Source organism: Phaethon aethereus, assembly GCF_964289735.1.
Source record: "Phaethon aethereus genome assembly, chromosome: 1".
In the NCBI taxonomy this organism is placed as follows: domain Eukaryota; kingdom Metazoa; phylum Chordata; class Aves; order Phaethontiformes; family Phaethontidae; genus Phaethon; species Phaethon aethereus.
In genome coordinates, this window is record NC_138575.1 from 92,926,956 (window position 1) to 92,951,244 (window position 24,289).

General features: G+C 49.7%; 1 protein-coding gene across 2 annotated transcripts in view; it reads left to right on the forward strand.

Moving 5' to 3' along the window:
• The window catches only part of LSAMP (limbic system associated membrane protein), a gene marked incomplete at its 3' end in the record, with an annotated part of 316,434 nt that extends 292,942 nt beyond the window's left edge, over window positions 1-23,492 (forward strand). The window contains exons 7-8 of one of the 2 annotated variants that reach the window (XM_082013989.1): window positions 5,874-5,909; window positions 23,395-23,492. In XM_082013989.1, coding sequence (XP_081870115.1) covers window positions 5,874-5,909; window positions 23,395-23,492 — 134 coding nt within the window. The remainder of the gene's footprint in view (window positions 1-5,873; window positions 5,910-23,394) is intronic. The other variant, XM_082013990.1, reaches the window with a different exon arrangement.
• Window positions 23,493-24,289: the final 797 nt, after the last annotated feature.

The window sequence follows — 24,289 nt, forward strand, 5'->3', positions numbered from 1 at the left end:
GCTTTCAGCACTCTGCTTCAGATACCTACATGTTCATACTTGCTATGAAACACAAACACAGCCAAATTAAAAGGTTTACAGTGAAGCTCTTTGATTGACTTTCTTTGCTGAAGTCAGATTTTGTTAAAATAACAAAAGCATGTTTGTTTTAAAGCTGGAAACAAAAAACCCTTTAGAATGACAGCCCCTGTTAATAAGGGGACAGAAGGCCAGGGCTCCAAGGGTCTGTGACAGCTGAGAAATGACAAGTAATTCAGAGAGATGGAGAGAACTAGCCATTGAGCCTGAGGAGAACAAGAGAGAGTCAAGAAAAAGAGAAATGAGTTTGAAAATGGAAGGGAAAGAAGTGGGAAAAGACAGAATGATTTAAAAAGGCATACTACAGGCAACATGGGGGAAAAGTTAATCAGCAGATGAATTATGGAATAAAATTCCTTGGATCTCATTCTGCTACCTTTCGATTACTGGGTTTGTCATAGTAAGTGTAAACAGACAGAAGTCGGGACTAGACCAAACTCTAGCGCAGAGTTACCTGCTGGTTCTGAATTTTGCAGCTGATTCAAACCTGATCCTAAACAGAGCCCCTGCCCCTCACCTACCACAGACACACACGTACAAACTGTGGCATATTCAAAACACAGTTCCTGATTCCAGGTCCAAAACTTGGGCTTGACTTGGATCACACGTTCTTATTGCCACCAGAAATAGACAGCAGCAGAATGACCCACTCACGTGAATGGACACATAGACGCAAAAGCGACTTACAGATGTATTCCTCTGGCAGTCCCAAATGGAATTAAAATACTCAGGCCATGACCTGCATGTCCTTTTAAACAGAAAAAAAATAATCTGTGTAAAGCAGTCTTAGTATGGGACACAGTGTAGTCTAGTTTCTGCTGTGTGTGGTCAGGTTAATCAAACCATCAGAAAAACAATGTTTTGGTTATTTTTTAACAGATATAGTACAAAAAGGATAAATCCATTGGCATTCTTTGTTTACCACCACTGGATTTATTTCATGGCAATTTGAATTTTTGCAAAATTTGTGTGTATTCTTTGGATTTTTTTTCCTAAAGAACAGATACTATTATAAAAGGACATAGATTTGATTTCCTGTAACATTGCAGCACACAAATGAAATTTCTACTTTGAAAGTCTTTCCACCCTGGTCTTATGACTGTCATGAGATTCAAATAAAATCCTCAGGCAGCAATCTGGAACACAATTTTCAAATACTCCAGATTTGTTCTTGCTGATACTAATATAATGCTAAGTTTAGCATCCATTATTTGTGGCTGAATTCTAAATTTGGCCCTCTCTGTTGGTTCCTGTTATACAGATGAGCCGAAATGCATCATTGAAACAAAATATAAGATGAAATTCAATAATGTATGTATGCACATGTGATTTTAGCTGGGGGGTTGGTTTTGCTAGAAGAGCATTTTACTTGACTTCAGGACTTTACCTCAAAGGATCTCAAAGGATTTGCTAGCAATGAATATTTTAATATCACAAGTTATTTAGAAATGTGCAAGTGTCATTAGTGCCATTTTGCAGTAGGAAACAAAGGTACAGAGTGAAGAAATGGTTTACCCACGGTCATAAAATGAGTGGCAGAACCCGTAAGAAACCCAGGGAGATCTTGCAAAGTTGCTGTTAACTGTTCCAGGAGGAAATGTGGCAACTGTTAAAGATGACTTGCAACAGCAAGGGTCCTATTTTAGCCTCCTTTTGATGTGTATGAAGAAAACTTTCATGCTTTCAAGTTGTTGGATTTTGTTTATCATTTTTACCTTAGAAATTCAAGGCCTATTTATTCTGGAAAACACTAGAGAACTTCACAAGAGCCAGAAGAACGGAGGTGCAGGAGCTGAGAGATATTTGATGATTTTCAGTGCACTGTTTCTAACTTTTATTTCTGTTTCTTTGTTAATCCCTATTTCTTCAGTGTGCAGTTGCTTCATATTGCGTCAGGAAATCTCTGTTCTCCTTCTAGTTAATGTGGAATAGAGAAAGAGAGAGGAAAAAAAATCAGGCAGACTGTAGCTGGTATTTCTGAGGTTAAGAAATCAGGGGGAAATGAGTGAAGGGAATACAGCCTCATAAAGTTAAAGCAAGCAGCTGAAAAAACCTACAAGAGCCGATGAAAAAAATGCTGTAGTGATCACACAGTAGCTGAAATAACAGATAATGCACACTCCCAGCCACACACCCAGCCAGAAGAATAAAGCAGTGCCAAGTTTTTGCAAAGTACAGCAGATACTCAGATACTTGGGAGTGCTTTTCATTCCTAGAATCAGAGATTTTATTTCTTTTTTAAATAGAAAAGCAGCTCACTATAGGGCAACATCCCACTAGGGAGGCAGATACAGCGATGGTTCCTCAGTGTCCCATTGCAGCACAAAAAAGAATGGCAGCCAGGAGTGAAGAAACAACCAGAGAGTTAATAATGAGGTACTGGCAGCTTTGCCTGAGGTGGAGGGCAGAAGGGGAGCTAGCAAAATGAAGTGAAAGAACAGTTTAGCAATAGAGAAAAATGGGCGAGTACCATGCCAGGAAATCTCAGCCAGCACTGAAAAACTCTCAGAGAGAGTAAGAGCCTTAGATGTCAATGCCGTAGATAGAAGATGCATTAAAATACAAAAGCAGCTCCCTTGAGCTGTACGAATAGATAGCTAGTGATCTTCCTTAAAGGATGCAGCAGCAGGATTGCCTGCTGTAGGTGGAGAGATTTATACCCATCACTTCTGGAGACTGAGTTTACAACAACATAAAAAAGGCCATACCAAAGGTCTGTCTTACCCAGGAACCTGTGTCCAACAGCAATATGGAATATGCTTGCAGAGAGGGTACTCAGGTACAGTTTGAAGGTACAACTGATCTAATGGCTTTCTGCCACCCCTTCCTCCCCACTCCTTTTGCTCACCCTGCTCTCTGCCACATGTTTTTGTTGTTTCCCTTATTCTGGTACTCAATGGACAGCCCACTGAGCCAGTTCAACCTGATAAACCAGTGAAAAAGTAGCCGAGCTTTACCGCCCACCTCCCAAAATGCCCCCAAACGTTTTCTTTCATTGTACTGAGCTGAATTAGTTCATGGAAGGGCTCAACAAGCACCAGAGCCCATGCAAGAGGGGAAGCCATATCACACAACTGTGGACATGAGGAGTTGGGAGGAAGGACCATGTTTTGCAGCCAGTAGGTTGATTCAGCTCTGCAGAGCCTAGGAACAGGGTTTGTAACCCCCAAGCACAAAATACTGTGAGACGTAGGAAAGGAGCAGTAACACAGATCTCTCTGAAAATTACCTGACAGAGAGGCCAAGCCAGGGCTGCCATCATAGAACAACAGAGGTGAAAAGAAGCGCCACAACTGAAGGGAAAGGGTTTTTTTTGAGTGTATTAGGAGGGAGGGAACGTGTTTTCTTTTCATACCACTCAGCTAACAGAGTGCTATGAAAAACATTATGAGTAAAAGTCACAATTTGTATCTTAACCCATGCTACATAGAAGTGTAAATATGTGCATGTATATATCAGATACCCATCTGCTACACAAGCATATAGATACATAGGTTTACGTGTACGTGAGTATGTATACTGCACAGGTACCCCCACAGGCACACAGAAGCAGGCGCAGCACCTGGTGCATTCTAGCAAGGCAGAGGAAAGAAATGAAAGCTCTTCCAAATTAGTGGACGTCTGCCTCCCCCAGAGGTAGCCCATCCCAGAGGGTAAAACAGGAGACAGCAGGGCAATGCTGCACATCCTAATGCAGGTCCTGTGGGCTAAATTGTCTCCGTTATAGAGAGACCTGCCACCTCAGCAGGTTCCCCCGCTGCATCCTCTGCACCCTTCAGGGAGTAAGGAGACGCAGACGTGAAGCAGCAGCTGGCAAGGCCCGTGCCAGTTAGAAGCAGCAGCAGACAAGGTGCCTCCTCGACAAGCTTCAGGTAGAGTTACCTTTTCAGTCCAGCAGTTTTGATCCCAGCAAGAGGCACGTTCCCCAAGTGTGTGCACACGGTGACACCCCTTCTCCTAACTCTCTGCCCGCACACTGTTGCACCTGAGCATTTGCTTATGGTGGTTGCTGCTAGGGTTTGCAGAGTAACTATGGCTGAAATCTCTCTTAGTGGCTCTTGGTGAAAGCCCCATGTTCTCCCAAGGGCTGTCAGTAACGGGGAGACTCGGCAGAGGAGGAAGGTGGTTAGGGTGTCAGCCAGGTGGGGCAAAGCCGAGACACTGCTAATGAGCCAGGGTAGAGCGATAAAGGCAGCACGCAGCAGGCGAGAGGAAGAGAGGTAGAGTCCTTGAATAGAAAGCAGCATGATAATGAGGCCGTAGTGCTTTGCTTTAACTGCTTGTGCTATGCAGTCTGCAGCCTGCTGCGCAGGAAGAAGGTAAAGGGGAGTTGAGTTATTTAACCAAACTAAATAACAAGGAAGTCATGTCATCACAACAGCCTGCTTTCGCAGAACAATAGTCCCCTGTTGCTACATAAACACAGAGACCCAGGCTAGCTGTGTATTTTCTATGCAAGAGACACTCTCCCCTGTGCCTGCTGTGGATTCAAACAGCTCCATTACCACCATGAGGGCGGGAGATCTGCCAGTGTCACAGGAATGGGCCTGACCTGCTCCATCCTTGCGGGCTCCAGCGAGTCAGAAACTAACTCGTTGCACCAAGGGTGCTTTATGAAGAGCATTGGCCTCCAAGTAGCTGGGCCTGGGTTGATCAGAGAATAATAGCAGACTACCGATGTATCCTGCCAAGCTCTATGTCCACCAGCACTGATCTTAGCACCGGCCTCCCAGGTAAGCCAGGAGACAACTCATTGCCACAGGCATATCAGCTGTTGCGTAGTGGCATACCTCTACAGCTAAATGTCTACCTAGCAATCAGTCCCTGAGTAGGAACTTGACTCAGTCAGTATAAGGCATCCAGCAAGCTCTGAATGTAATGAAGGGAAACCCAGTGATCAGAGTCAGGCCTGGGGGACCTGTCTTCTTGGTTCTGCTCTTGGCTTTGCCAACAGTTCAGCATTTGACCTTGGGCAAATTGCTTCCTTGCTCTGTGCATCAACTGCACAATCTGTAAAACGGAATTAACACTACCATTAGCCTTGGACTGAGGTCTCTGACACCAGTTTCCCTCAGTGTCTGTGCAACTCTTTGAGATCCTTGTGTGGAAGAAGCAAAGCGTGAAGCCAGCAGTGACGTATAACAAAGTCCTGCTGTGATGTATAACGAGGACTCATTGTAAAAGCCCTATAACCAAAACAGCAGGCTGTGTGTACAACTAGAGGTTGATGAGTCTGCAAAAACTCTGTTCCCATCAAAACACAAAGGCTCAAAAGAAACAGAATGCCCTTGAGGATTCGCCAGGGTGACTGCTGCCATGCCGAGGTCCTTAGGGGACTGGTCACTGGCAAGAAATCCACTGTGGAGAAGGGTCTGGGGAGGCAGCAACTACCCATGCAAGACTTCTACAACTGGTTTCTCTACCAAGACTAGCTTCCAGCCTGAGGTGTAGCTAAGAGGAGCTGTAGTGCAATGACATGCGTGGTCTTGAAAGTCAGAGGGGAGATGTGGCCCATCAACTCCAATTACCTTCACTGTAGGTGCTTAATCCCTCTTGCTGTGTGGATATTATTTGCTTAGTTTTTCAAATGACTTCTCTCCGACTGCCTGTCCCAGGGGATGTTGATGTGTATTAGGTGTGTTGCTAGCAAAATGCTCTGTATATGAAACCTACTCTAGTTCATCTAATTTGGGGATGGACAACTCCATCAGGTTTGTATCTGCTGCTTGCTTGGTGTGAAAAGTGGCTTGTCCTTTTCTCCTGCATGTTGCTTATTGTTTTTTTTCCCCCCTTAGAACGAGTTTTACCCACACTCCCCAATCCTTTTCCAGGTCAGTATATGTTTTATGTTGAATTAGCTTTTTAGTCGGGTCATTCTCCATCATTCTGATAAACACTCAGAGCTAGGGATGAGCAAACCAGTTCAGAAATGCAGGAAAGTAAGGGCTTTCCCTTCTCATGTACATGTCATTTGGTCCCTTCTGCTCACCATCTTCATCCTTCCCTCCTCTTTTTTCAGAAAACCAATCACCTGAACAACAACAACCTTTAGCCAAGCTTTGAACCATGACATTGTGTCCTCACCCAGGTCTGGACAGTCTTCAGTGAGGTTCAATTTGTTTGCAGACCTACTCCTAATACATATTCCAATCCTAAGCTGTCTTTGCCCACGTGTTCTGATTTGGAGCAAAAGCATAAGCAGACTAAAATTTTGCAGAGGTGGTGGAAGGGACAAGTGAGAAGCTAAAAAATAAATTGCCGTTAGGATTTTTTTTCACTTCAGTTGTGCAAATTATTCATGGTGAATCACTTTTTGTTTTCTCATTCCTCTGTCACACGTCCTTAAGTCTGCCACTCACGTAGTGCTGCACTTGAGGCAGAGAGCATGAAAAGAGGCGCATGGTGAAGTGTTACTGTCTGCTTTATTCCAAGGGAAGAAGGTATGAAGGCGAAACAGGGCCTGAATATTTTTTCTATCTCTGTGCTACCCAAGCATGCCTTAGGTCCAGACAGCACATCCCTGATGTCCACACAAGACTTGAGGGTTTGGATGCACCCTTGAGATTCTAAAAAAACACAGAGACTGGGCACTTCCAGAAAGCAGGCTGCAGTGTTTGAAAGCACTGTTTGAAACTAAATCAACAGCAAGGCAGCCAGTGCCTGTATTCACCTAAAAAATATTGGCGTCGGGCGCTTTAGTTTTGCCGCCATATGATGAAGATGCACTCAACTGATGAGTTGTTCAGAGTCCTGCCTAGTTAATGTCTGTGCAGAGCTTTGGGGCGGAGTGTTATTAGGAACCCATGTTGTTTTGCAAAAGGGCGCCTGCCCAAGTAAAGCACCTGCAGGTACACCCATGAAAAGAACAATAAATGCTAGGTGTTAAACCAACTCCCTTTAACTACTCTGCCTTTCCAAATCAAGCTCTGCTCTTGGCAACTTATTCAGGCTCAGGATGTAGTCACAATTGCCTTTTTAAAAGGCAGATCCACAAATACAATTAAAGAAAAGTACCTACAAAAAAAAAGGCGGGGGGGGGGGGGGGGGCAGAAATCAAGCTACCATTAAAATTAAATCCCAGAGAGTGATTTGTAAATAACATTCAAGGAGCTGAGAAAAGGAGTAAAGTAGACCATTGGGAACCTAGTGTGGAAAAATAAATCCAATCAAACACCACTATCGTATGTATCGCAAATGAAACTTGTGCTTGGATATGAAATTAAAGTTGCTGAGGCTGTTTGGGATGTAACGTTTTGAGGAGTTTTCCAATTCTGGGTGTTCTTTTTTTAAGCAGAATTTTCAATGGCAAATATTTTTGTCTGATGGAAAACCTAGAGCTCTTTCTTTTTATGATTATTTTTATTATATATCTTTAAATTCCACAGGCAGGCAATGTTAATTTTTTTCATAGCCAGCCCTGTTTACAGCTGGTTTTGAATTAGTAGCCCATTAAGCTAAATGATAAAGCAAAAACTGCAAGTGAGCAAGGCCAGGATTTCCATACCAAATACCCCTCCTAATCAAGCTGCCAAGGCCATCCTGCACAGCTTTAGTCAATCCTTTAGAACCCTTCCCCCTCTGTCTTTGAAGTTGTTATTTTTTTCCTTTTACTGCTCCCCAGTCTCCTGAGATCATCTCGAAGGACATCCTGGTGTGACATCACTTCTGTGAGGAGTCTCCAGGAATTTGTGGTGCCAAATGCTGGGATATCTCTAGTCACCCAAGGCATGCAAAGAGGATTTTGCAGAGGGGGAAAGTAGAGTTCAAATACGCTGGACCTCATTTGTTTTCTGAAAGCCCTTACCAGCTTCTCCAGTATGGGTGTTCAGCACAGATATTGGCACTTATCTCAACATTTGCTTTTACTTTGCTGTTCACCTTCAAAGACGCATTAGGCATAAAATTTTTTTATTAGACCTTTTTCTCCCTATGAGCTGATGTTCTTAGATGCAGTCCTCAGCTCTCAAATAAGCCTCTCCTCAATGACTAGAATCAAAGCCTCTTCCCTCTTTCTCCCTCAGTTTCTCTTAAGTCTTGGTAACACTTCCCTGCCCTGTGGGGTTTTGAGCCTTAATTTAAAACGAAGGTGTTTTTTGAGATGAAGAGCACTAGTAATGCTAAGTATTGCTATCATTAGCTAGCTGCTGTTGAAGCATCTTGCTTTCAGGCAGGCTGGAGACTCAGAAGCAGCCCATTCAACTAAACACATGGGAGTTGAATTTGATGAGGCAGTTTCCTAAAGGGCTGGTGGAGCCCAGCTGATTCAGCTCTCAACACAATTGTCCCTGTTAAATTTTCCAGCCCTCCTGATTTTGCAGCCCAGCAGTCAAAATGCCCTGAAATGTCTTCTGGGATGACGCCACATAATCACGTCTTCCTGTCTGCATTGTAACATCACTTTATAATGGGATGACACAAGACCTCTCTGTCACAAAGGAGGCCTTACTGCATCATCAGGTGGCTTTTCAAAAGAATTTTCTTCTGGAAAAGGAGAATTTGCTCATTGCACACCACACCTGCCAACAACAGGGCAAGTGAGATTATTGTTGAACTCAAAGGGGTCTGTCACAATTACAGCACTAGCTCCATCTCTGTCCTCCATTGTCCCTTGCCCTCAGCCCTTTGAGCATAGACTCTCTCCCCTGTGATTAGCACCTAGTGTCCACATCAAAATGGCTTAGCCAGACTGATGGGCTTCAAAACCCACAAGTCTTCTCAGGAGATCTGTGATGAGGGCTTACCACAGATTAACCTGGGGCTTTCTCAGCATGGTCAACTTGAATGCCCTGGGAGCTCTGCAAGGGAGATGCCCTGTTTCCCAGAGAGCAGCACATCCAGAACTGCCCACAGGGCATCGAGTGTGCCAGTCCTTGGGGCCTGATCAGACAAAGTCCAGTCACAGCCATCAACAGGGTGGCAAAAGATTTATAGCAATAGCGTGTTAGTAATTGGAGGGGAGGGGAAGGGGAAAGGAAAATGAGCAGTCCTGTCTTTCTGCCAAAATGCGTACTGATCGGAGAATGACCCTGTATGACTGTAGATCATAGCTAGTCTCCATTTAGCTGTAGCCCGTGTAGCCTGTACTGTCACTAATGCCTTCATCAGGTGGGTGGGAGCTGGGGAAGGGAGAAGAGAGATGTTCATTTGGGTCTGATGACCAGAGTGGGAAACAGACAGCATCTTTCTTTCTAATACCCTCTCAAGTCCTCTTCCCTCCCTGTGGAGGTCCTGGCTGTGGAGAAGGGAGCTCATCTGTTGCAGTGGTCACCTCCACCCATCCCTGCTCCCCTTTCACTTTCCCTAGTGCATGGCCCTGCCAGTCCTGCTGAGCAGGCAGCTCTTGTGTCAGCAGGGTCTGCTTTGGCAAAAGGATGAACATGTGAATATTTCAAAGCTGAGGAGAGAAGCATGGGGGAATACATCAGAGACTACAGACTGTGAAGTGTTAACATGTTACGGGGGTGTGCTGACTAGGCAGTGGTGTGGGAGCAGTCCACAGAAACCAGCCCTCCCAATATGGTGTGGCCAGCTAGAGAACCCATCCCTCTGTGGAGGCATCTTCACTGAGGCCAGTGGGTGCTTTCTCAGCTGGGCTCCAAGAAAGGGTCAGTGAAAACCCAAGCCTTCGCAGCCTTTGAAACAAACTAGTTGGCAGAGCTGGGGAAACAGTAGCATAGACAGGCCAAAATAGTCAGTCTTGTCCTATCACGATCCTGAGGTAGAAACTACCTGCAGAGAAAACTAATGGGCATAGGGACCAAGCGTAGGAGGGCATGTTTGGAGCCATGTGCATGTCTGGTATTTTCATAAATTCTCAGGCATTCAGGGGCCATAGTTCAGCTGTACTGATCACTCTGCAATGACGTGTGCCTGACTACTCGGAGCATGCCTCTCTCTTCCCTGAGAGCTGGCTGAGCCTCAGGCATCAGCACCTGTGCGGGAAGCACAACTCATGGCTCTCCTTGCTTCCTGCTAGTGGTATCCAGCCAACTTTTCCAGAGAGCTCATTCTCCATTTGGTTAGTGCAGAACGGGTGGCTTTGCAGGGAGGATGCTCAGGCAGGCTAAGCTTCTCTTGCTGCTTGGGGTCAATGTCCAGGTCTGCAGGCACTGAAGGCTGGGACTTCATCGAGTGCTAAGCCTGTGGGGGTTTCAGGCCAAGGGAAGAGGAAGGACAAGACAGGGTGAAGGCAGAAGGCCAACATCATATTAATTGTTTCTTGCTATTTCATAGGTACCAGACAAGGGGTGGCATTGTATCTTATTTTGACCATATGGTTAAAAGTGAATAAAATCAAAGTCAGAGGAGATGATGGTGTCTTCCAAAAGGGGTAGTCAGCATCTTAGGGAAAAGAGAAATTACAAAAATTATTTCTACTACGGATACTAGCATTGCTTGGTGATTTTTTTCTGGATAGCAACAGTTTCTGTTTGCTGAGACTGCTTAAAAAAAACCAAAACAGTCTGCTTCTTCCCCCAAAAAAGCATAAAGAAAAGAAACCAGCTTTGTTAAAGAAAAAAGAGAGACACGGGGAAAGAGAGAGGAATTACTTTATTGCTTGATCTGTTTCTGTACTTTTTGTTCATTAATTTTAATTTAGATTGATTTATTCCAAAACGAGCACTGGGTTGCATATATTTGCATAACCCTCTCCAGTAGCAATGCTGTGGAGAATCCAGTGAGTGAGGAAGAGCAGCAGCAGAGGGTAGGAACTGAGACTGGAAGTCCCGGAAAGATACTCCTCCGAGCTGGGCCCTCGCACTGGGGTAGGGAAGACATTTCAAGGTCTGTTTAGTCACAGGTGTGGCTTTGCATGCATACAGAATAGTCCTGCAAAACACGAGGTTGGGGCACAGCAGTCATGTGGGAGAGTGGTAAAACCAGTGGGGGAGAAAACATACAACCGCACTGCAGAGATTAGAAACAAACCCATGGAAGAGCAGCTGCTGTGGAAAACCAGTTGTCCGGTAGGGACACTGATAGTGTTGGCGGTGTAGCATGGGCAGATTACCCTGCAGAGCAGAGCTTGAGCAAGCTATAGCCCTTCTGAGACAAATTCCTCTGCCTGCAGGATACTCATAGCCTGATACCATCTGTATGTTAGATGAGTTTCTGAAGCCATCAGCTGAACCTTCCTCCTTAGAGATGATGAAGGCAGCTTATACCCACTTGCACAGCAGATGTACCTAAATCCTTGCTCTCTCCCTCTCGCTATCCTTGCTGGCTGTGCTGAGCTGCCAGCTGGGTTGACTGGGACCAAAGTGTGGAGGGCAGAAAGGAGTAGGATGAAGAACAGCAACTGTTGTCTTGATTTAATCCTAAAGCACACACAAAAATTGCTCCCACCCCTGAGAGAAAATGACCAAGGAGTAATTCCCACCTTTATCCTCCTCCTCCCCCTTCCATTTCAGTGTAAACCACTCAAGAATTTGCCTAACAAATTGGCCTCCCCTCTGGTTATTGTCCCAAGTGAACAGCCTCTCCATTCACTAACCCATGACGGTAAGTCGGTTTGGGAAGCGGCAGGTTTATCTTCCCAGCTCAGGCACTACACCAGGCCCGCTTGTGAACCAGTTGCCATTCAGTGTCTGCTCTGCTGTTGATAAAGCACATTACACACGGCTGGGCTTGCATGATTAATACAGCTGTCTAAGCACTCGGTCTAAAAACAAAAACAGCTGAGAGCAGGGAGGTGTGGGATTTGGGAGGGAGGGGTGCACAGGGAAAAAGCCAGCCATTCCAAAGAAATCAGGCTTGCAGAAAAAGCAATGTGCTCCTGGCAGGCCTTCCCTCCTGTGGGCGAGCAGGTCTGTCAGCAGAGCTCCCCTGTAAATGGGAGAGGGCTGGTGGCAAGGGGAGCAAAGGAGAAATGCGCTTGGCCCTTCCCCACCATCACCTGCATGTTCCTCTGCAATCTGGGGAATGAATGCATGGACAGGAGCAAAGGGTCAGGCCATGGAGAAGGATGTGCTATAGCCAGATAGCGTCAGTGAGGTCTGCCCAGGCAGCCTCTACGGTAGGTGTTGCAGATATGCATGCTCACTGATGGACGAGTACACTCCTGAGCCAGGTCACCTTACGCACCGTACACGCATGCCCCGTGCTCGGAGGCACACCCCGCAGTCACTGAGAAATTTCCAAGCACCCTAGAACATCTAAAGGATGAACTGAAGTGGCTGCAGGCATCTTTTCTATTGCCCCAACTCATGCCAGCTCAGCTGCCTGTGTAAAGCTGTAGTAACTTTCCCTTTTTAATTACTGGTCTGGGAATGGGCTGTGGGAAGCCACTATGGCTTTCTGCTCCAGCTTTTCCCATGCCTGCTCCAGGCATTAAAGCCATGCTTGGACTGTTGGGGCATTAAGGTGACCAGGAGTCTCACTCTGGAATTGCACACACATACATGCATCCATACTTGGATGAGAACTACAGATGACACAAAGTAATATTTACTTAGACCACACGCTTTAGAGACATGCACCAGTCTGTGGGCCCAGCTTGACTCCTGTGAAATCTCTAATTCACTGAAATGCTGAGAGAAGCGCACAGGCTTGTTTATAGTGTTCCCGTGATACAGGCCCTGTACTTCTCGTTGTTCAGAAGCTGCCCTTGATGAAGGGTAGCTAAAACCTCCTCCTAGCTTGTTCTACTCCTGGGCAAGGAGGGATGGGGACATCTCTGCTAAGCTTACTGCAAGAGAGACCCCAGAGAGGAGTGGTGGCCCTAAGAAGACCTCAAGGACAGGTTGGGGGGACACTGTGCTGCAGGTACTAGAGGAGCAGGATAGGAAAGGCAGAGGCTGCAAAACAGCTGGATTTCAGTACCAGAGTAACCTCAAGCATGCTGGTCACTTCCCACCCTGATTTAGCCCTCCTTCTGCTCCAGTCTCCTTTCCAGCCACCCCTCAGTGTGTCCCATCCCTCTTCATTTCTGTCCACAGACAGTCAAATCTGCCCTGTGCCAAATATCCAGCAAACCTTGTGGAAAACCATAGCAGGGATGAAGTGGGTAAACAGACAGACAGAAATCTGATGAAAATACTAATTTTTCAAGAGGTTCCACAGAGTCTCCAATTAGCAAACCTGCTTCCTAGGGCCCCATGTGCTCTGGGTGGGGGGGCTATGCTCTTTGTTCCCTTTTGAGACGCCAGACTGTGCTGGCATCACCTTTGGTCTGCTGTGCCATACACATGTGCTTGAGAGGTGAGCAGAGGTGGGATTCCTGTATCCTAGGAAAGTGAAAAGCAGAAAAAGTTCAGATCTTCCCTGTGATGGCCCCTGAAAAAGTCTGTGCTGTGTATTTTTTTTGGTGTGTTGCTTGTAGGATGAGAGTCTTCGATTAATGATTTGAAGACAAAGCAGTTTTAAATAACTAATTTTGTATCAGTAGTTTGCCAAGTGGTTTTTTGTGGTTTTTTTTTTAATTTCCTACAGCTCCTAGGGGAATGGAAAAGGTGGGAGAACTATTTTTCAGCTGTGAGAAAACCTTGGAGCTTTTTGATATCTACAGGACAGATCTGGTGATGAAAGATCTGTGTAACCTTGAAACGTAGGTGGTCGTCTAGCCACCACCAGCCTCACTGGTCAGGATAACAGTTCAATTCTAGACTAGGAGTACTCTAAACCAGCTCCAGGATAAATCCTGTAAGCAGCCAGCTCTTGAACACCATGACCTTCTCAGAAAGACTCAGAGAAATACAATTTCAGGGATACTCTTTAGACCTTAGGGAAGGATAGGTGAGCTGCATTACAGAATGAATCTTCACTACAGAATGGATCTTCACTAAGACATGAGGTATGATAGATGAGTACTTAGTACACCATGAATGAGCTCCAAAACATGGGGAAGAACTGTTCAGTGCTAAAACAGCATGATCAAATTCTGAAATACATTAAACCGTGTGCTAAGATTGATAGACACCAGAGACGTCTCCTTTAATCTTGTTGGAGAGTTGCTGGAGGGCATCCTCCCTAGTTTACACAGCAGTACTTCCACCTTTAGAAAAGCCAGCCTGTTGCCACTGCAGTCACAGTCAAGTTTTAATTACAGGAGCAGAACTGGTAGTGAGAATGGGGTACGAGCAAGGTAATGAAGAAAATAGTTTCAACATTGAGAACAGGGAGCAAAAAATCATGTCTTCTTCTCGAAGGGCGGGAGGGGACAGACAGGAAAGTAGTAAGAAAAAAGCCCCAAATGAACCCTAGTAAGTAGAAGCTGCTAATCCCTAAAGCCTCAGAGTGCAAAGCCCTGGAAGAAAGAAATTAATAACTTTCAAAGTATGACCTTGAAAATGGAATTAACAGTATTCCTCCCTTTTAAGCCTTCATGATAATAAAGATTTCATCTTCTGAAGCCCTGGCAAGAGAGTCAACAGACTAGAAAAATTACTTCCTGCAGAGGAGTTGGCAAGTGTAAAACCCAAGGTCCCTCCAGGCCCCAGGGAGTGAGATGACAGAGACCTGTACAGTGCACACCACCTCGCCCTTGCACCTTCTCCTTTTAGAGGTTTGGCTTTTTTCACTCCTCCCTCATTTTTTGTCCTCCTCTTTGCCCAAGAAGCAGGACTCCAGCCTTCACTGTAAGTAGAGTCAGCCTGTCAACAGCATGGAGCCCAGAGCTGCTCCGGGTGGAAAGCATTTGGAAAAGCAGCAGGCCAACTCTACTTGGTTTACAATCACTCCTTCCTTCTCAATACAGACAAGTCCTCCTAGCCTGTCCCATGCCTCCTTCTGGCCTCACTTCCATTTAGAAACTCATGGTGGCTGATTGTACTCTTAGACCAGGTTTTATCTCGCATTCTTTGACAGGATCCCAAGAGCAGATTCCCCAAAGCAACTAAGGACCCTGTAGCTCTCTGATGCCCTGTGAAAATTCTCTGTGGGCTCTCCTCCATCAGCACTGCAGATATGTCAAGACCTGGAGTCTTATTGATGTAAATAAGAGAAAAACTGGCAGCCGCTGTCTCTTTTCCTAGCTCCATTTTGGTTTACTCAGATGACGGCACCCAGGACCCAGCAGAATATCCTAGACTGGTGAATGTGGGTGTGAAGTGTGTAGAGGAGTGAGTGATTTTTTCCCTCTGGGTATGGACCAGAAATACATCTGCTTTCTGCTTGTATCTCAAATGACCCTATTTAAAGGTCTGTGTTGGGAATCTTGAAAGGCATAGCTTCAATCTCTGCTGGGGGCGGTGATGATGTTGCTCACAGCATTTGGAGGCATGCCTCTGTGCAACCAGGAGGACTTGTAGATTTGCTTACAAGTCTGGCTTAGTTTGCCTGTTCAGCAAGGGTTACATGGCATGGAACAGCCTCTATCCCCTTCTCTTACGAGCCCCTTCAGGGCTGCTGGTGGTGTTGCAAAAGGGAGCTAAAGAGAGTGAGGGGAGAGAAGGGGGAATATTGTAGAATCATAGAATGGTTTGGCTTGGAAGGGACCTTTAAAGGTCATCTAGTCCAACCCCCCCCTGCAATGAGCAGGGACATCTTCAACTAGATCAGGGTGCGCAGAGCCCCGTCCAACCTGACCTGGAACGTTTCCAGGGATGGGGCATCTACCACCTCTCTGGGCAACCTGTGCCAGTCTTTCACCACCCTCATGGTGAAACATTTCTTCCTTACATCTAGTCTAAATCAACCCTCTTTTAGTTTAAAGCTTGTCCTGTTGCTAGAGGCCCTGCTAAAAAGTCTGTCCCCATCTTTCTGATAATCCCCCTTTAAGTACTGACAGGCTGCAATAAGGTCTCTCCGAAGCCGCTTTTTCTCCGGTATCTGTGTAGGGGAAGCAGGCTGGGCTAGAAACTTTACCACCGCTCCCTGCAGCCTCCTCAGCTGCTTGCTACTGCCATGGGTCGATGCCTTGCTTTTGATGGGGATGACCAACCAGCAGATCAGCTCTGCCCCCCGAAGCGGTTTTGCCGAGGACACCGCTGCGTGCGGTGGTTGTGGAGAGATGCAGACCCATGGGGACCAGCTTCCATGCCACAAAAAGGTGGCCATACTGGGCCGCCTCAGGCAAACGTGGCTCAGAGCATGCAGGGCTGGCACCCTTCCTTTAGCACGGTCCCGCGGGGGCTTTGCCGAGCAGGACCCCAGGGCCTTGCCGGAGGCTTGCCTGGGCCCGAGAGGCGGGCCGGGTGAGCGCACGGAGTTTCGCTTTTCCTTGGCCTTCGGTCGCCATCTCGCGGGGAAGAAGCGGTTTGGCCTCCCCCGCGGCTCCCCCGGCTCTTGCCGCGGCTTGGTGGCCGAGCAGGCCGGGAGGGACCGGCAGCGACCGCCCCGGCCCTGCTGCTGGGCGGCGGGGTGCAAGGCAGGGACTCCCCCGGGGGGCGGGCGGCCGTGGGGGGCGAGTGCCGCCGGCCGGCCTGCCGCAGAGCTCGCAGCACCCTTGCCGCGCGGCTCGCGGCCTCTCTCGCGCTTTGTTGGTTGGCGTTTGAGCTTCGCCCTGGCACCACATCCGCGCCTGAACGGCTCTGCAGGAGTCCCCGCTGCTTCTCCGGGGGTTCCGACCCGCGCTGGTACTGACCCCGTGGCTTTGCGTTCCTGGTACTGACCCCTTCTTCCCATAAACACCACCATTTCCCTTGCACCAGCTCTCTCCCACCATCCCCGCTTCCCTAAGCCTGATCAGGGTTTAATTTCCTCTCTTCATCTCCCCTTCTCCCAGGACCTGTTCTCGCTACCTATCCAGCCCACCTGCTCGCATCAGCTCCTACATTTCCCCACCCTCACCCTGGCTGACAGCTCCTCCTCTTGCCCTCTTCCATCTCCTGAGCTGAGCGTGCCCGTGTTGCCATTGCCGCTGAAGACCTTCCCTGCTATCGTTCCCTGTGCTGTAGCCCTGCGTTGGTACAAGCATAAGGCTCAGTCCATATTACCCCCTTCTTTCATCCCTCATCACAGCAACCTTTTTCTATGCCTCTGACCTGATGGAGTCTTCCTCCCCTACCATCCTGTCACCCCTTCCTCCCATCACCTCCTCATGGTGATGCCCCAAATGGGCACTATAGCCTTTTTGAGGGGCCAACGCCAGCCATGAGGCAGGGCATGTACAGGGCTACCGAGCAGCCTTCTGACCATGGCCACTGCTGCCGCAGGGGCTGTGTGTTGCAGTGCCCTGTGGCGCTACAAATTCAAGGCTCAAAGGCAGGGAGAAAAAAGGGCCCTTTTATTCATCCCACAAAGGTCAGATGTCAGAGGTCTGCTCCCCTCTCGGTGATTTCTGCAGCTAGCCTCGTCTCTGGAAGTTGAGCCTGTGCCACGGAGCATGCACAACTGGAGTCTCAGTTGCTTCAGCCTTGGGGGAATCATGCCAAGTCCTCTCACAACTAAACGGTGCTCCCTGCAGCCGCCGGGGTAGCATCCGCTGAGGACTTGGTGATAGCTGTGCCCCAGGGCTGGTGGGGAGACCTGCAGCTCTGCGGTGCAGGACTGGAGCATTCAGTGGCCACCAATCTCTCGACACTGGGTAGCTTCTTTCTTAACAGTTTCCTTAAGAAAAAGCTCATCTCTCTCTTTCCTAGGCAGATCTGAACACGCCCCAGCTAATTCTTCCCACACCGAGCAGTTTCCTTAGCCTGGCTCACCTGTAGTCCGCAGAGGAGACCGCAGAGCGAGGAGTGACTGAGACAGTTTTAATCTAGCCAGTTCAGGTAGCAGTTAGTAACGGGCAGTGTGCCAGGTGTTCTGTTAATGCCAAGGTCCTAAAAAGTCACAGGAGAACATAACACCCCAATTTATTGTGGGGCCATAATGTCACTGCTGGCAGCTGACTGCCGCTGTGCTCCTTAGAAGTTGAGGGAGGTTGTGGATATGGAAGTCTTCAGGCAGCCCAGAAGTGACTGGACAAGTTCACAGAAGAAAAAAATGCATCTGTCCTGGAGTGCAGCTTCTGCTGGCTCGGGATGAGTCTGAAGCACCTGGGGCAGGACAATGTGATGCCATGCTGGCCGTGTGCTCCTGGCTGGCCCCCAGCCAGCACCTGCAGGGCACAGGACTGAAGGTTAGGCAAGATCCTGGGACTGACCCAGTAGAGCTGGGCTTTTCTTGTGGTAGAGCTCCTCTTGGAGGCAGGCTGTTTTTGAACAGCTCTTGACTTTGCAATCTTGCTGTGGTTTGCTGTGAATGTAAGCAAATTTCTTCTGCTTTTTCCCTCTCCTTTCACCATCTCACCCAAGCCCTGCTACCCTGCTTGCCATGTCTTTTCCTACACCCTTCACAGCAGCAGGAGCAGTTCATGAGCCATCACACACACCAAAAAGAAAAAAGAAAAAAAAAAAGGCATCACAGCTATACCATGCAAACTGGCATACGTACCCATGTCCTCTATAGTGAAGCGTGCGCTAGCCTAGCTTCAGCCCTCCAGGGAGGAGGGAGTGTAGGAAGCCCAGTTGTAGGGGGGAGCCTAAAACCGGTGAGGAGCCAAAGCACTGACCCACTGAGGCGGTCCCAGGAGAGTCATTCAAGGTGTGTGAAGTCTGTGGGGACCCCCTCCCCAAGGGTGTTAAGGCAGATAGTTTTGTGTAGCTATTTACCTTTTTCTGAAAGACCAAATCTCTGCCCTGTTGCAAGGCTCTGAGCCAAAGCATCAGAGCAGAAAAATGTTCTGATGGACAGTCAATGGCTTTCTTTTTCTTATGATTAAAATAAACATTTTTTCCCTCCTCGAGCTTTGCTCTCAAACACAGCAGAAGTATTTTGGCTGCTGCTCTTCCACTTAAAAAAAATAAAACTAGCCCAAGGCAAACACCCAGCCTGGGATCCTTCCACCTGCCCTGTTGATGCTTGTAAGGTGCTACGCAAACGGGGCCGTGTGCTGGGAAAGGTCTGGCAACCGTGGCGGTAGCGGATGCCGCTGGTGGAGCTCTCGCAGCACCACGCTCTTCCGCTTCCTGCCGCGTGGAAGGGTTTGCCTGCAGAAGGGTGAGGCAGCAGGGTGAAGGCACCTGAAGCCCCACGCTGAAGGGCCTCGCTGCCCCTTCACATTCCCATGCAGGAATATGGGGTTGTTCTCCCAGAAGGGTCGGGAAAAAGCGCCCTGGAGCCTCTCTGTGCGAGGCTGGTGGAGGGGGCCGTTACACGCAGGTGGGTGGGAGCAGCGAGGTGACGGTGGCACAGCCCTGTCTTTCCCATGGTTAAATTTAAGGATGTGGCAAGGGTTACCCTGCCTTGGGGAAAGGGATGGGATGGCGGCTGGACGTTGTCCCCTCCAGCCCTGAGAGAGCTACAGGTCTCCAAAGCTCGGCCAAGGCTACCTTGTGCTGTGACACCGACGCCGATCGCCCTGACTGGACGCGTGGCACGGCCAAACCCTCGGAAACGCGGGGCGCAGCGTCCGGTGACACCGTTGCGGCAGCATTAGGCACCGTGGTGGGGGCCCACCTGCATCTGCACTGGGTATCCAAGTGTCTCGGCGTTTGGAGCCAGGAGGAGAAGGGCAGTTGTTTTGCCCTTGCCAGCTTTCAGCGTGTTCCTTCTTGGTTTGATTAACATGACCCAACTCGGCCCTTTGGGGTGTGGGGTCCATTAAGGGCTTGTTTGTGAAATACTGCCAGTCATATTAACTCATCATCGTCGTCATCATCGCTGCCGAAGACCCCAGCGCCCGCGGGAAGGGCCCCTTAGGGGCGGCGGGCGCTGCCCAGGGCAGAGGTGGCCGAGCCCGGAGCCGAGGGTCCGGGGCAGGGGCGCGGGCGTCGCCGTGGGGCGGCGGCGGCCGCCAGGGGGCGACGGAGACCGCGGCGTCGCGAGTGGGGCGTGCGCGGGATGGCGGTGCCCACGGGTGGGTGCAGGGGGCATGTACCTGCCCCGGGGTGGGGGATGCGAGGGGTGACGTTGCCCGCGGGTGGGTGCAGGGAGGATGTACCTGCCCGCGCGTCTTTGGGCGCAAGGGGCCCGCCTGTGGTTGTGGGGGGGGCAGGGGAGTGATTGCGTGTGTGTGTGTGACGTGTGTGCGCGCGCGCGCGTGCACGAGTCTGTGCCTGGGGGGTGCCCGCGGACGTGCGTGCCCACCTGTGCACGTGCATGTGCCTGCGTGCACCCGAGCGGCTGCATGGGTGTGCTTGCGGGCGTGCGTGGGTGGAGCGGCGAGTGTGCAGGTGTGGGGTGCGGTTGTGTGCGCGCACGCCTGCGCGTGCTCGGCAGCAGGCACGTGACCAGACCCATGCCGCTGCAGGGGGCTGGTGCACTCCCTCCCCCCTCCCAGCGTGGGCATTCACCCACTGGCACGTGGGTGCCTCGGCTCCCACATGAGCGGCGCACGCGGCCCACGCAGCAGTCATCATGCAAACGTGGGCTGTCGCCACCAGCCAGGCCGCAGCACGGCGGTTCCGAGGTGTGGCTAGGAAAGCTGGCTGAAAGTGGTAGAGCAAACTGAAAATAGACTCTACTTCCTGCACAAAATCTCACTCAGAGACGAGTACTTTATTTTCTCCTATCATTTTCTTTTCTTTTTTTTTTTAAGTTTGAGCAATTAGTGTGTGTCACCCGCCAAAGCCTAAATTCTCAAAGCTTTCAAGATTTTATTCTGTGATGGAATAGCCTTCCCACATTTTTACAATATACACGGCACGTACTTCAGCTAGCCCCGCTGTGAGACGCAGAGATTACGGGCAGCCCCCAGGGTCACGTGCAGGGGGTGCAGTGGCTTTGAGCCACACCGGGCCCTGTGGCTCCAGGTCAGCTTAATGCTCTGCTTGGCACCCGCACAGCTACCCGCAGCCCACTGGTGCAAACAGCTGCTGGCATTCGCAGCTGGTGGTGTGCAGAAGATGATCAGGACTGCAGGTGGAGAGGCTTCTGCCGCCAGCCCTACCGCCTCACTGGCACATGCAGGGAGCCTGGCAGGGAAACATGAGGACATACAGCTCACACCACTTTTTGGCCGTGGAGATGGGTATCTTGGCTTGTCAAGATACCTTTAAGCTTACTCACGCAAACTCAAGTAGAGCAGAAGCTGGTGTGACCCTCTCCCAAGTCCTTCATCGCTTTGTGTGTCCTCCCTATACCTAGCTATTGCAGAAAGCTCATCTCTTACCGTACTGTACCACACCACACCACACCACACCACACCATACCATACCATACCATATCATACCATACCATACCATACCCCTGTCCCCGCGCACCCCCCCAAGCACACAAACCCCAGAGCCATGCATGTACATGTATTAAGGCAGCAGTTCCCAGGCAAGGCTGAACATACCTGTGCCTCTGCTGTGCGAGATGTGCATTGCGTGCCCCCTTTGCTCTGATCACACGTGCACCCTAGGAAAGTGTCAAGGAGGGGGCTGGTTGCCGCGTATGTATGCGCTACATACATGCCCGTGTATGCGTTAGATAGTATTTTAGCCAAATATTAAAACTGTGATGTCTGAAAACTTTTTGCGGGCAACACACTCTTCCCTATGTGTTTTTGATTATTTGCTGGGTCAGAGGAGTCATATTTGGGGACTTTTTCACTGCCAACATGGGATGAAAATGGTCCCAAACATCCTCCCCCCAGTCATTTCACCATGAAAGGTGCTTTCTCTGACACATAGGTCAGGTAAGTGTAGTAGCTGAACTTGAACTTGTTCGTCAGCTCAGAGGATGAAATAAGTTCCCATCACCCACACAAGGAATGAAAAGCTAGTGTTGTTTGTGGAAAAGCCAGGATTTGTGTGGCAAGCCACAAAAGATGAGCAGGGAATAGCTGAAAAAAGAAGCCATAGAAGGATTATAAATTTTCCATACAATTCAGCACATACTTACTTAATGATGAAAGAATAGAATTGGGGCACAAACAGCTGATCTAGTAAGTGACAGGCTACATTAGGAAGAAATCACAGAAATGAAAGTGCTACAGAATTTCAGGGGCTCTGGGGACATTCTTCTTGGATTTGCTGCCTTTTAGTCGCCAGCTGGAGTTTTAACAGCGAGGGTGCTGCTGAGCAAGCCCAAGGCACCCGTGCTCCACCCAGCAGAGTGCAGCCTGGTAAGCTCTGCCGGGTTGTGAGAGGGAGCGACTGCACTTCGGTCCCGTGGGGCTCTCCTGAACAGGGGGCTCAATTTTTTTGGCTCACCCCTTGCTGTTGGAAATACCTCTTCTCGGTAGTAAGCATGTCTTCTGTCTTCCACAGCAGCATCAGTCCCGACACAGGCTCTTCTCCATCTCCACGCTTCAGCATCCTCCTGCACCCTTTCTGCCTGAAGCACCGCATATACATACACATATACGTATACGTGGATGTGTGTGTGCATGCGTTCACGTGAATACGCCTATAAATGTACATAGATGCCTACGCCTATGTGTAGATAGGCGTGATGAGCATGCGTTTGTGAAACCACAGCCGTGCGCATCTCCCCGCCCCACAGTAAGGAAAAGGCTGCCAAGGCTGCTGGTATTCCTGGGTGAATGTCAAACAGCATCGCTGCCTTTAAAGCCACCCAGAAAAGGAAACCCATAAATGAGAGGAGGGATGAGAAGATGTCAGGAGCACTTGATATTCCTGCAGCGCGGCTGCGTTATTTGTGGCTGCGGCAGAGCGCTCCTCCCTGCCCCTGCTGACGGACCCCCGTGCCTGCGCCCGCACACGCGCGCGAGGTCCCTTCCCACCCGTAGGAAAAACCGACCTCCCCGGCACACCCTGCGCCCTCGCCCCGCAGGTGTCGTGCCATGGGGCCATAAGCGCAGCAGCGAAGCCTTCCTCCACCCCGATTAAAAAATAAGTAATTGCAGCGCAGCCCCTGGGAGGGGAGGCGTCCGCTGGCTGGGCCCATGTTTTATTGATCGGGCCGCTGTGATGAATCGGCCCCCGCGGAGCCGGTGTCTGGCTGCCGACGGGCGCTGGCCGCCGCGCAGAATGACAACGAGCCCTGGCGTCCCGGGGCCGCCGCCGGGAAGGTGGTGGGGCGGGGAGGCGCGGGGCTGGTGGCCGGGGGCACGTCGTGTGAAGGCGTGAGCCGTGGCCCAGCGCCGGGCAGCCAGCGGCCCCCAGCCGGAAGCACAGCGAGGGGTGAGATGGGGATGGGGTTGGCAGCCGGGGCTGAGCCTTCCCGCTCGCTCCAGGCCCTGTCTCTCCAGGCTGGGCGTTGCTCGGGGAGAGCCCCGTGCCGGCAGGGTGTCGGGCGGGAGGGGAGGGTGCCAAGGTGTCGGCGGGCGGGCGGCAGCAGTCGGGCCGGATGTGGGCCCACCTCAGCGGGAAGGCGGCTGCGCCCTGCAGCCCCGGCCCTCTGCCGCAGGAGCAGCCCGGCAGCGAAGCGCCGTGTTCTGCGTTGCCCCCGCCTTGCCCGGCGGTGTGTGATCGTGTCTTCTTTTCTCTCCTTTCTCGCACCCTGCAGGACCCGGCACAGGGAGAGTAGACAACGGCTCCATGAGTTTGGCCGTCCCACTGTGGCTGCTGGCAGCGTCCCTGCTCTGCCTACTCAGCAAATGTTAATACAGATCAAAATTAAAAATAATAATAATTAATAATAATAATTAAAAAAACCCAACACGACGACGACGACAACAACAACACACAAAATAAAACGCGTTATACAGGAGACAGAGCGAAGAGAGGGGAGAGAGAAAAAAGAGGCGGGGGGGGAGAGAGAGAGGACTGTTTCTTTCACAACTTTTGTGTGTTCAGGAGTGAAGAGGGGGGAGAGGAAAAATTACAGCAAAGAAAACTCAGCAACATTTAATCCGAAACCCGACAAGCCGGCTGTCAAGTCACCGACTGTCTAGGAGGCAACACAAAGCAAGGGAGAGAACGGGGCAGCGGCAAGGATCGCGTCGCCGGAGGATGCTGCAACGTAAACAATCCAACAAAACCTGCAAAGCCAATCGAACAGAAGATCCCTTTTCTTTTCTCTCCTCCTTCCTCTTTTCCGTGCTCCCTCACCCTCCTTCCTCCTCTTTCTTTCTTTTGCAGAAAGAGGTCTCTGCTTCGGTGTCTATAGCCACTTAACTTTTTGGATGCCCTGGGTCATTTTTGTGAGCTGATGCTCAGCCAGTTCATACTTTTGAAAACAAACAAATGAAAAAAGCCACAAACCAGAGCAAGTCACCTGAAGCTCTCTGCACACTGGTGTCCTGTGAAGAACCCCTTCCTCTCCTCACTTCACCCTGCGCTCCTGTGCACCCGAGCCCTTGCGAAACGCCTTCTTTCCTGTCCCCTCCTTCATGCAACATTGCGCTCTCTGGCCTGAACTAAAGCTGTGTCAAGTCTACTGAAAACATACTTTTCTTTTT